The sequence below is a fragment of the Lactuca sativa genome, chromosome 9 (genome assembly GCF_002870075.4).
Source record: "Lactuca sativa cultivar Salinas chromosome 9, Lsat_Salinas_v11, whole genome shotgun sequence".
In the NCBI taxonomy this organism is placed as follows: domain Eukaryota; kingdom Viridiplantae; phylum Streptophyta; class Magnoliopsida; order Asterales; family Asteraceae; genus Lactuca; species Lactuca sativa.
Genome location: NC_056631.2, coordinates 43338813 through 43351176, shown reverse-complemented (window position 1 = coordinate 43351176; position 12364 = coordinate 43338813). Strand labels below are relative to the sequence as shown.

Genomic DNA, 12364 nt, shown 5'->3' with positions numbered 1-12364 from the left:
ACAAGACGAAGCAACCAATGTGAATAAAATCCTAATTCAATTCTATTTAGGCACACTTAGGAACTGATGATGTGAAGATTGAACTTTCATTTTGACATTTAACGCTCACTATTGCTTTTATAGATTAGTAAGTCATTCATGTTTCTTTTAAGCATCCCAAAAACAAAAAAGAAATTGTTGTATGTTATTGAATCTATCACATAGTTAGGGTTAACGGAGATTTGAGTATATCCATCTTTACTTTGTATATTTTCTAATTCAATAAAAAAATCTACCAAATTTCATACATTGTTAAGCTAGAAAATCACAACTCTATCGTCGACGACGACTTAATGTGAAAAGTTTGTCTGAAAAAATCTTTCCAGACCATGTGAAGCATGGGTTCTTCTTCTAGTTAGACTTAAAACAGTAAACGACAAAAATGTTATTGTGGTGTATTTTTACTTGGATTTGGGTCTTAAGTTTTTGTCCTATAAATGTATTCATGGCATGTTTTCTTTGTGCATTTATTTTATAATATCTAAAACTACTATCTTATCAGTTAAATATAGTTTTATTTATATATTTATATATAGACTAAACTCGGTCAATGTATTTAGCTCAAAATTGTTATTTGGTCCAAAATGTTTTGGATTAATATCATTAGTCTAAAATAAAAATTTTATTGCGGTTTTGGTCCAAAAAGTTTCTAATTTTTTTAAAATGCCAGATTTACCCATGTTAATTTGTTTTTTCAATTTTCTTTTATTAAAATAATTAAAAAGAAAATAAAAACTAAATTACTAATCTACCCCCTAATCTTGATGTTTAACACACACCACTCCATCTCTATTCCTCTATTGTCACCTGGAAAGCATCGCCGACCACCATGCGATTATCGTCGGAAACACCGCCGACGACCGTATTATTCTCGTAGGAAACACTATCAACCACCTCTTCCACTATAAACAAGCATATCAAAAGATGAAGAAACCCCGCCGACCAACCTTTTGTTTCTCTCCCTCTGCCTATTCAGTTTGCATCAAGAGATGCCCTAACTTCGTCTTCTCTGGTAACTTTACCATGTCGAGATCAAGGTGACGACCACAAACCTTACATGTTCAGATCTCACCGCCCAAGAACCCTAGATCTTTCAGGTCTAGTTTCTTCTTCTTTGGTTGTGGTGATTGTATTAACAGGTGATGGTGACGGTAGCAACAATGGCGCTGAAGATCTCATTTGCACATTTGAAAACCTTTATCACCGGAACTTACTGATGAAGATTGTCGGAGGCTCTGATGGCTTCGTTGAAAATTTAGATCTAAACAAGTTGTTAAGCTTTGTAGATCTTACAATGATGACTTTATCTCTCTCTCTCTCTCCTTCTCTCTCTCTCTCTCTCCCCCCTTCTGTATCAGAATGTCGTCTGAACGACCTTAGCTTACAGGTCATTTGAATGAACCTAACTTAAAGTTCGTTTGAAGATGGCAGTGTTTGTGGGTATTTAGAAGATGGTGGTTACACTAGAGTGTGTTGTGACAAAGATTGTGTCATTAAGGTTTGCTGTGATGAAGTTTGAAAAAAACCATAGCTTCATCTTTCCAGATCTGCAGACCGGCGACTCCATTGAGGTTTTGAACACCGTCGAAGAGCTCATACCATTTGTTCGTTGTCGGAGCTACAAATATGTTCATTGTCGAATCTTGGACTACCCTTCTTCGTCTTTCAAGACCCAGAATCGAACTTGCCAAATAGATAGATAGAGAGGTTCCAGTTTGGTTAGGATTTAAAAATTTAGTAATGTATTGTTGTTAAAATTTTGATTATTGATGGGGTGGTGGTAGTCGTAGAAGCGGCGACAACATTGATAGGTGGTGGCGGTCTCTTGAGTATGACTTTTGTGTGAGAGAGAGAGAGAGAGGTTGTATTTTTTTTAAATTCTTGTAATAAAAAATAAAATGACAAAATTAAAAAGGTAAACTCGTCATTTCAAAAAATTCAAAACAAATTCGACCAAATCGCAACAAAATCAATGTTTTTGACCGATGATGTTAGTCCAAAACTTTTTGGACAAAAGTGATAATTTTCGATATACCACATAGACTATATATATATATATATATATATATATATATATATATATATATATATATATATATATATATATATATATATATATATATATATATATATATATATATATATATATATCGGGAGTACCTAAAGATTTGGAAGAACCTACGAACTTCAAATCCGCAGTTCAGACTATGCGTACGCAATCATATAACTGCGGATAAATCATGTGTCTGCAATCCACATGACTATCGATGCTTAAATATGCGTGCATACATATTTATCAAAATATTTTTTCTAGAAAAAAATCGTCAAAACTGTTTTTTGAGCATAGATATGGATTAGACGTTGTATTTTGTTAATATTGATGGTTTTGGTTTTGAAAAATGATGAGCGGTTTAAGAGTTATTAAGTTCTTGCAAATCTTTTGGTTCTCAATAGAACTTTTTTTTTCTCTCTCTCTTTCTGTCTATGTGCATGCGTGTGTGTATATATATATATATATATATATATATATATATATATATATATATATATATATATATATATATATAATATTCTCTCGAATAAATTAAGGTTTATTTGCTACTTATCATACTCTAATTCAATTTGTCAAATGTCATTTTGTGGTTAATTTAAATTAATTTTGTTTTTTATATGTCATTTTATGAGTTTTTCTATTTTATTAAATTCCACATAATATTTTAATATAATAATTGCAATGAATGTAATAATAAATAGATATCAATTTCAATAATAAACTTATTATTTAATTTCAAATTTCCTAAAATTAAAACTCATTAGTTTCTTTTGTTTATTTAAATTATTTGTTTAAATTTAAAAGATAAAAAACATTTCCATTATAATAATTCATTATTTTTCTTATTTTCTTATAAATTCAACGTTCTCAAATATTTTGATCTTTATATATATATATATATATATATATATATATATATATATATATATATATATATATATATATATATATATATATATATATAATTAACTCATGTAATATATGAGTCTCACAACTAGTATATATATAAGTTCAATAGAGATCCATATTAATATAAAAAAATTTCAAAAAACTTGATTTTGTTTTTGTTTTTTGAAATGTTAATGTCTATTTTTTATCGAACAATTAATAAATATGTCAAAATTCATATTTTTTTGATACTGTTTAAACATAAATTCATATTGATTTAAAAAAAAACAATTTGAAATTTCAGTTCAGATTCATATTGTGAATCTGTTTAGATTTACATTGTGAAACTGTTCAGAATCACATTGTGAATAATAGTTAGACATGTTCACATTGTGAATTCTAAAAACTAAATTATATACAGTTTAGATCCACAATGTGAATAAATCTATTTGTTGATTTTACAAAACTAATTTACGAGTAATCAAAATATTAAAATATTATAAAACTACGTAGAAATATATTTCGATTCATATATAAATTTCACTTAATTTGTGAATGATCAGATAGTTGAAAGAGTAAGTCAGATTACTTGTGAATGTTAAGATTGAAATATTTACAGACAAAAAATTAAGATTTTGGTATCATTAGTTTTTTTTGGATAAAAATAAACTTAAATATTGAAAAAAAAAATGAAGTGAGTTTTTTATATTTTTTTTTAATTTTTTTTAAATTGTTTTTTATATACCGACATCGATCTCTATAGAAAGAGGACGAAAAATCGTGAACAACGATATATTCAATTTTTTTTTAATAAAAAACTTGACTTAATTTTTTTAAACGAATAAAAGATATGAGTTTTTTTTTTGGTAAAGAGTGGGTTTTATAGTATAATCTGATGTATATGTGTCCAATGTACAAGTGTATATATATTTCCTTGGCCATTGATCATTATGATTTCTGACACTCACGATTGGTTCTTTAGTTCCTTGTTAATAATGATTCTTTATTAGAAATTAATTTGCCTATTGTGTTTGTGAGAAAAAAATTTTAAACCGAAAATCTAATATACTCCTACTAATACCTAATTTCACATATGTCTACGATGAGACTTGAACCTTCAACCTTAAAAATGAAAGACAATACCGGATAACGCTAGGTTAGAAGCTTTTTGGTGTTTGTGAGAGAATTTGCTTTCACTACTTACATACTACGAAACACGAACTTCACATTCGTGTAGATTTTTCCGGATCATTACACATGCTTTATTTAAATGCTTCCACCTCGTATTTCGTACTTCCATGCTTGGCTCTTTCCCCGTTTTCAGATCTTGTTTGTGAGACAATATGCTTTCACTATTTATAGACTATGAAACACCAACTTCGCATAGATTCAATTGGATCATTGGTTGCTGTCACCGTCGTCAGCCGCCCACCTTTCTAATAATGAACCCAATCACAAAGGCTGCTGCTTCCTTTTCTCCTTTCCTACTTTTTCTTTACTCCTTTCTCCTATATCGCATGTCTCTCTATATAACCTTTTCTCTAAATCCTAAAATCCAACGCCACTATTGATTCCATTGCCACTAAACAACCACCAACATCGTCGTCACTAATTCTCTCTTTAAGAAAGGCCTTAATCAACCCCCATTTCTTGATACGTTTTTGACAGTAAGTAATATTCAACGCCTCTCTCTCTCTCTCTCTCTCAAAGATATATTTCTGTTGGTGGGCAAGGCTAATCTAACAGTAAAATTGACAGGGGTATAAGAGGAACAAGATAGCCGAATGTTTACTTTATTGAATGATTGAAACTAGAAATTGTTTAACATACTTAAACAACTTAAAACAAAGTAACTTAAATAGGCTAAACTACAACTGAAAGTAGAAAAATATGCAACGCCTCTTCCGTCCTCCCGATCATCATTGTAGCTGCTATCACATTACCCTACTAGCATGCCATCGCCTCCTCTATGATACATTAGGCCATACCCGGTTGTTCCTTTTACGTATCTTAGGATATGCTTTATGGATGCATAGTGGCTTTGCTTTGGGTTCTACATATATCTGCTCACAACTCCAATACTAAAATTCAAATTGGGTCTTGTATGTACTAGATATCTCAAGCTGCCCACCAATATCCTGTAATTTGCTGCATTTACAGGTTCTCCCTGTTCATTTTTGGTCAGCTTTAGGTTAGCTTCCATTGGGTACTGTGAGCTGTTGCACTCTTCCATTCCTGCCAACTTTAGGATTTTCTTTGCATACCCCTGCTGTGTGAGCATAATTCGATCCTTTCCTTGAAATACCTCTATTCCCAGGTAATAAGATAGAAGTCCCAAGTTACTCATGTCAAACACCTGCTTCATTCTTTTCTTGAATTCTAGAATTCCATTCTCACTTGAGCCAGTAACTATAAGGTCATCCACATATACCCCTACGATGAGGATTAAATTGGATTTGTGTACCTTATAGATTGCTTGTTCTTGAGCACATCTGGTGAATCCTAGCCCTTTGAGTAACTGGTCTAACTTTATATTCTAGGCTCTTGGAGCCTGTCTTAACCCGTACAAAGTCTTTATGAGACGGTAGACCATATTCTCCTTTCCTTTGACTGAGAACCCAATTGGCTGAGAGACATACACCTCCTCCTTAAGGTCACTGTATAGAAACGCAGACTTGACATCTAAGTGATGTACAAGCCAGTTTTTTCTTGTCGCTAGTTCCAGGATTAGCCTTATAGTTTCCAAACGAGCCACTGGTGCAAAAGCATCTTCAAAATCGATGCCCTTTTCTTGAACATACCCCTTAGCACTAGTCGGGCCTTGTGCTTGATCACGTTTCCTGCTGCATCTCTTTTTAACTTGAATACCCATTTTAACCCAATTGCCTTTTGGTTTGGTGTCAATTTGGTCAAAACCCAGGTATTGTTTTTCTCGATCGATCTTAGATCCGCTTCCATAGCTAGCCTCCAATTTCTTTCAATTGATGATTCTTCAAATGTTGTGGGTTCATCATCGATCATCAACAGTTCTTGATTTCGCTTATACAGCCTCTGTACCTCATCCATCCTCTCTGTATTCCGGTAAATCTCATTGATTGAGCGAAACCCTTTTGCTGGGGTATCATCAAACGAGGTTACCGAGTGCGGGTCTTCGTAGTTACCGAGGTATTGGCCTGGAGGTGTTAATCGGGGATCGCTATCAGGTGACGACTGCGAGCTTTCAATGAGTGAGTCTTCCTACGTGTTTTTTGGTAACAATGTCAGGGGTGTTGGCTGTGAATCATTTGCTTCCATCTGTTCTTGGGCCGGTTGAGGTTGGGCTATAATGTTATTGGTCTAGTAGGGTGTAGTAAGCGGCTCATCTATTGTATCTTCAGTCTAGGCCCACGATTTTGACTATTCAAACGCGACATTTCTTGCAATTACAATTCGGCTATTCTTGGGATTGTACAATCGACACCCCTTTGTTCCTTCTTCCACCCCCAAGTAAACCATAGTCACTTCGATCACTTAGCTTGGATAGTCCCTGTAATTTCTTGACGAAACCCACACACCCAAAAACCTTAAGGTGTGCAACCGAAGGCTTTGAACCCTTCCAAGCCTCGTATGGAGTCACTTCCTTGAGTGCCTTTGTTCCAGTTCAGTTCAGCAAGTACACCGAGTGACGCACAACTTCATCCCAAAACTGATCCGGTACCGTCATGGCTTTGAGCAAGGACCTTGTCATCTTTAAGATCGTTCAATTGCATCGTTCCACAACGCCATTTTGCTATGACGTATGTGGTGTCACCAATTGTCGTCTTATTCCAGCTTCTTCACATAAATTCAATAATTGAGTGGAGTTGAACTCACCCCCCGATCAGTTCTCAACATCTTGATCCTAAAATCGCTTTCTTTTTCAACATGTAACTAGAATTTCTGGAACATGGTGAAGGCTTCGTCTTTGGTTTTAATTAAATAGACCCATATATATCGTGAGTAGTCGTCGACTATCAGTAGGAGGTACTGATTACTTCCCTTTGTTGCAGGTGAAATGGAGCCACATAGGTCAGCGTGTAACAGCTGGAGCGGTTCCTTAGCTCTCCATTGGGCCGCTTTGGAAAGCTTTGTCTAGGTTGCTTAACTACTATACATCCTTCACACACCTTTGCTGGATGAGATACGAGAGGCATTCCTGTCACCATCTGCTTCTGTGTCATTTCTTCCAGCATTCCGAAATTCGTGTGGCCCATACGTGCATGCCACAACCATGAGTCATCAACTATACTCATAGCCAAACATGTAGGCTTCCCAGGTGTGAGTTTTATCTTATATAGTCTATTTTTTGACCTCTGTACCTTCATGATCAAACAACCAGTTTCATCATACATCTTTAAGAATTCTCTCTTCATTCCTATATCATATCCCTCTTCAGTCATCTGCCCCAGGCTGATTATATTGCTATGCAAAGTTGGAATATAATACACATCTAGGATGACAAACTGATCACCATTTTTGCAATCAAATAGTAGACTGCCTTTCCCCTTGATAGGAACCTTAGACCCATCTCCAAATCTTACTTGTCCAGTTACGTTTTCATCTAGTTCTGCTAATAATTCTTTAGAACCAGTCATGTGGTTACTAGCCCCATTGTCTAGGTACCACATGTTGTTATCTTCTTTTCCCTTTAACTAGTTCGGATACATCTTCTCCTCATTTATAAGAACCATACTTGTATTTTCTTCTCGGTGTACAGTTAACAACAAAGCAGGTCCATCTTCATCTGCAACCAAGTTCACCTACTAATCCTACTGCTTTTTGGCTTTACATTCGGAAGCAAAATGGCCTAATTTTTGGCACCCGAAGCATCTTATGTGGCTTTTGTCACGTGGCTTCCGGTTGGAATTATTTGCTTCTTGACGTGAACTACCACCAGATCGTCCACCTCTTCCACAAGTCGACCCCCAACCCCGTGAACCGCCCCTTCCACCTCTGTCACTACTTGCACCTCTCCCCCGACCCCTGGTCTTGCTTGAATTGCGATGACTTGAGGAACCTTCCAACTTTGCAAGTAACAAGGCATTATCACCACTTAAATTTGCCTTCCGGAGTCGAAGTCGGTCTTCATAAGCCTTTAAGTGACCAATTTCCCCATCGAATGGTATAGATTCCACGTCGGAGCTTTGCTCAATTGATGCCACAAGATTTATAAACTTTTCTAGGACAATCTCGAACAATTTCCTCACCAATTCTTCATCTTCCAATATTGCCCCTGCACTTCCAAACTTTGAGATCATGGCTGATATCTTCCCTGCATACTCATCTATGGTCTCTATCTCCTTCATTTGAAGTGCTTCGAATTCACTCTTTAGTACCTGTAACCTTGCTTTCTGGACCCTCTCTGCACCCACATACCGTGACTTTAGAGAGTCCCAAACCTCCTTGGATGTCTTCTTCTTCGTAGCCTGTGCAAGCATCTCTTCTGGGATCGACTGGAAAATGAAAGCTCGAGCTTGCTTGGTCCTTTTCTCATCCACAACCACACCGGTTGGTGGCTCAATGACATCCCACAACCCATGGGCATCCATAATGGCTTCCATCTTGATCGACCATGTATTGTAATTTGATGAGGTTAGCATCGGGCATTAAAGGGGATATGGGCTGTCTTTGGGTGGATTGGATGTTGATGCTACTCTCATGGTATCGTATCTGATGATCTTGGGCATACAAATGATCAGAACCTTAAAGCTCTGATACCACTTGTTGGTGGGCAAGGCTAATCTAACAGTAAAATTGACAGGGGTATAAGAGGAACAAGATAGCCGAATGTTTACTTTATTGAATGATTGAAACTGGAAATTGTTACACACACTTAAACAGCTTAAAACAATGTAACTTAAATAGGCTAAACTACAGCTGAAAGCAGAAAAATATGCAACGGATCTTTTACCGGGCAGGTGACCACGTGCCCTCTTATTCTCCTAATTACTGGGTCAACATTGACTATCAATTTCTCTATCTCCATCTTCACGACCACATTTGTGTGTATAGGATCTGTTTAAAGCCATAGAGTGAAGGTGCTTGAAGCAAAAGTTGAAGGTGTTGTTAATTAATCTCACCACATCTGCGTTAACATATACGTACACATTTTTTTGTTTTGGATTTGGTCTTAGCCAAATTAGATAGTGGAGAATCAGATAGTATTCAAAAGGTTAAAAAAAATATTCATCATATTTGGAATTATCAATTGATTAACAATTTCTCTGCATTATTTATTTGTCGCTTTGAAATTATGTCGGCTTCTTTCTTTCTCACTTTACACTCTCTCTCTCTCCCCCCCCCCCCCCCCCCCCCCCCCCCCCCCCCCCCCATCTGTGATATTTTTCCCTTTAACTTTACTTAAGGGGGATTCCACTGTTTACTTGAAATTTTTTACTTCAAAACTATCAATATAAATGACAATATACTGATTTGATGAGACCTTCACATTGCTTTCAAAGTAATAACCTGTTTTTCCATCGGCTGATGCTCTTTTGATGAGACCTTCACATTGCTTTCAAAGTAATTAATCACAGATCCTATGTGCAAGCTATGGATATCTCAAAATCTGATACAGTCAACAAAAAAATGACATATAAAAGTCAATTTAAAAAAAATGTAAAACAAATAGTACTTTTCGAAGGGATGGAGGGTAAAGATTTTTCGCCTGCGGGTTTTCAAGACTTCAAGTAGAGAAACTTTAGATATGGAAGGCAGATCAATATTATGAAATGAATGAAATGCGAAAATACTTTAGGTTTTGGAAGGAAATTAAGAACCATACCTGATAGCTCTTTCATGGCAGCAAATTAAGTTGGAACTTAATTAAACATCTTCAACGTTAAGGTTTAGGTGGTCATGATGGTGAAGACGGGTACATGAACCACTAACTCATTCAGTGGCGGATCAAAGACTTATGGAAGAGGATATGTTCAATCGTTACAAATTTTCATTTACCTTCTTACACAACAAAAAGTGTTTTCAATGTATGCACGTTCTGACACTACAAAATTTCATTTAAAGTGAACGTACACACACATGCTTTAGTTATGACCTCCAAACGCACTTTGCACAAGTTTTTCAAAGAGAACAAAATGTGTGTACGTGGTGTGTTTAGTAGCATATGTACCACTTCACGTACCTTTCTTACCAAACATAAACTCACAACTATGATTAGGGTTCATAAGACTAAATTTACATTGCAAAAGATGTTGAATATCAGTTTTCGGCCTATCAAAGGGCCAATTTTAATAAGGTCAAAAAATATCAAAGTGGTGGCCTTAATTTCCATGTTGAGTTAGTAATGCACGTACCCTGCTTCTCCATCTTGTGCACCTACCTCATAATTAACCTCGTATTCGAACTCTGCAGCAAGTACGTATTCGAACTCTGCAGCAAGTACGTACTAATTATTCCATAAGTCGATACCAGTTAACTCGGGAGAGAGAGAGAGAGAGAGAGAGAGAGAGAGAGAGAGAGAGAGAGAGAGAGAGAGAGAGAGAGAGAGAGATTTATATATATGAGAACGGATTTACATGAAACAGTCCACTTTCATGCTTATTTATAACAAAAAGAATAGAAGATGGGAGAGTAGCTAGTGTGGTCTTCGAGAAGCCTGTGTGTGATGAATAAAGTGTGTGATGGGTTCGTAACAGGTTGTTAACCACTACACCATACCTAGGGCCACATCCCAATCACCACTAATGTAAGCTTTTGATCTTTTCTGTGGAAAGGAGAAAACAAATGATTAATTTGAGCCCATTACGGTCTGTGGTTCATAAAAAAATTAAATCCATTAAGCATATAGTATTAGGTTGAAACATGTTATATATGGTCGATGAATCTTTTAATGATCATAAATTAATTTAAATATCGCATTTACGTATTATCTTAGTGGAGTATATATGGAGTATATATGAAAATATTTTTAATTCATATTTTATGTTTTATTTATTCATATAAAATTTCTATTCTAATAAAAAAATAATTTTATTTTCCTTTTAACATGTGTCATCTTATTAGACCTTTTTCTTTTGCCATGTATCATCTATTATGTCTCATAATTAATACTTGTCACTTATCAACCTATTGATTATTCATTTCAAATTTTAAATTTTAAACTTCTAACTCTATCTACATTAAATTAATAACATCAAAATATAATTAATACAAATTATAAAGTGATATAATTTCATATGTTTATTTCAATCAATAATTATAATTTTATATAACTAAAACAATCTCTTAATTAATAATTTATTTGAAATAATTGATTAATAACTTTGAATTTTTACTATAAAAGTTTAATTAATTTTCTAACTGTGGTTCCCACAGGTTATAAACTAATAAGTTAATAAATGTACTCTACATATATAAGTTTATAAAAAAAAGTTTTAAAGTTGAAGCCGAACGTATATAAGCATATAAAAAGAAGTTTTAAACTTGAAGTGAACAATCCTAACCAACCAACATCAGGCGTGTATACTGTAATTGTCAAATCTTAATCCTACATGTACATCTTCATAGTTCATTCAACTTTATAAAATTTAGTGGGTCGTCGCAACATATCATTTTATATTTTAAATATGAAACTTCACAAAGTTCAATAAAACATATTTAATAGTTATGTAAGAATTAAAAGTTTCATTTTTTCCATTAAATGTTCAGTATTTATTGAACTTTAAATCCATTGAATTTAAATGTTACATGTTACAATGATATAGTTTTATCTATTGAATCCAAACTATGTTTGTCACTGTTAGCATGTGTGTGTGTGTATATATATATATATATATATATATATATATATATATATATATATATATATATATATATATATATTGTAGATTAACAAATTTACTTGTTTATACTTAGCCCATCATTATTGTATGATGTATTTAATTGGAATGAATCAAATAAAACTCATTATGGGAGAATACCAATTATAACATGGTATCAAAGCACATGATACCCTAGCCATATTCCCTTTTTTCGTTCCTATCTTCGCTGCTTATTATGCTTCTTCCCCTTCTTTCTTGTCTTCTTTTTTTTATTGTTGCCTTGGCAACAAAAACAAGCTCTTGTAATCCGAAATCAAATCCCATAGACAAGATATATGGGATTACAAGTATCAAGTCATATGTTTCATTTCTACTTGATCTTGACTGTCTTAATTACGATTCTTGGAAGAAGCTCTGTAAGACTCATTGCATTGGCTACAAAGTCTATCACTATCTCGATGGCTCCTCAACAAACACAACTGAAGATCTGGAATAGGAAACTGTTAAATAGTGGTTGTACTCAACTGTAACTCAACCCCTTCTACAATCCATTCTTAAACATGGTACTACTGTTGCATACATATGG

At 34.3% G+C, this 12364-nt stretch overlaps 1 protein-coding gene across 2 annotated transcripts; it reads right to left on the bottom strand.

Annotated features, from left to right (window-relative positions):
- Positions 1-3744: 3744 nt before the first annotated feature.
- On the bottom strand, positions 3745-10629 carry LOC111898254 (uncharacterized). 2 transcript variants are annotated; one of them, XM_042898328.2, is made up of 3 exons: positions 9783-10629; positions 9467-9566; positions 3745-9013 (listed from the first exon to the last, which is right to left on the bottom strand). In XM_042898328.2, the coding sequence occupies exon 3, from the start codon at positions 8596-8598 to the stop codon at positions 7768-7770; it is 831 nt and encodes a 276-aa protein (XP_042754262.1). In that variant the 5' UTR covers positions 8599-9013; positions 9467-9566; positions 9783-10629; the 3' UTR covers positions 3745-7767. The 2 variants fall into 2 exon arrangements, with proteins under 2 accessions (XP_042754262.1, XP_023749953.1); XM_023894185.3 differs by having other exon boundaries at positions 9467-10625.
- Positions 10630-12364: the final 1735 nt, after the last annotated feature.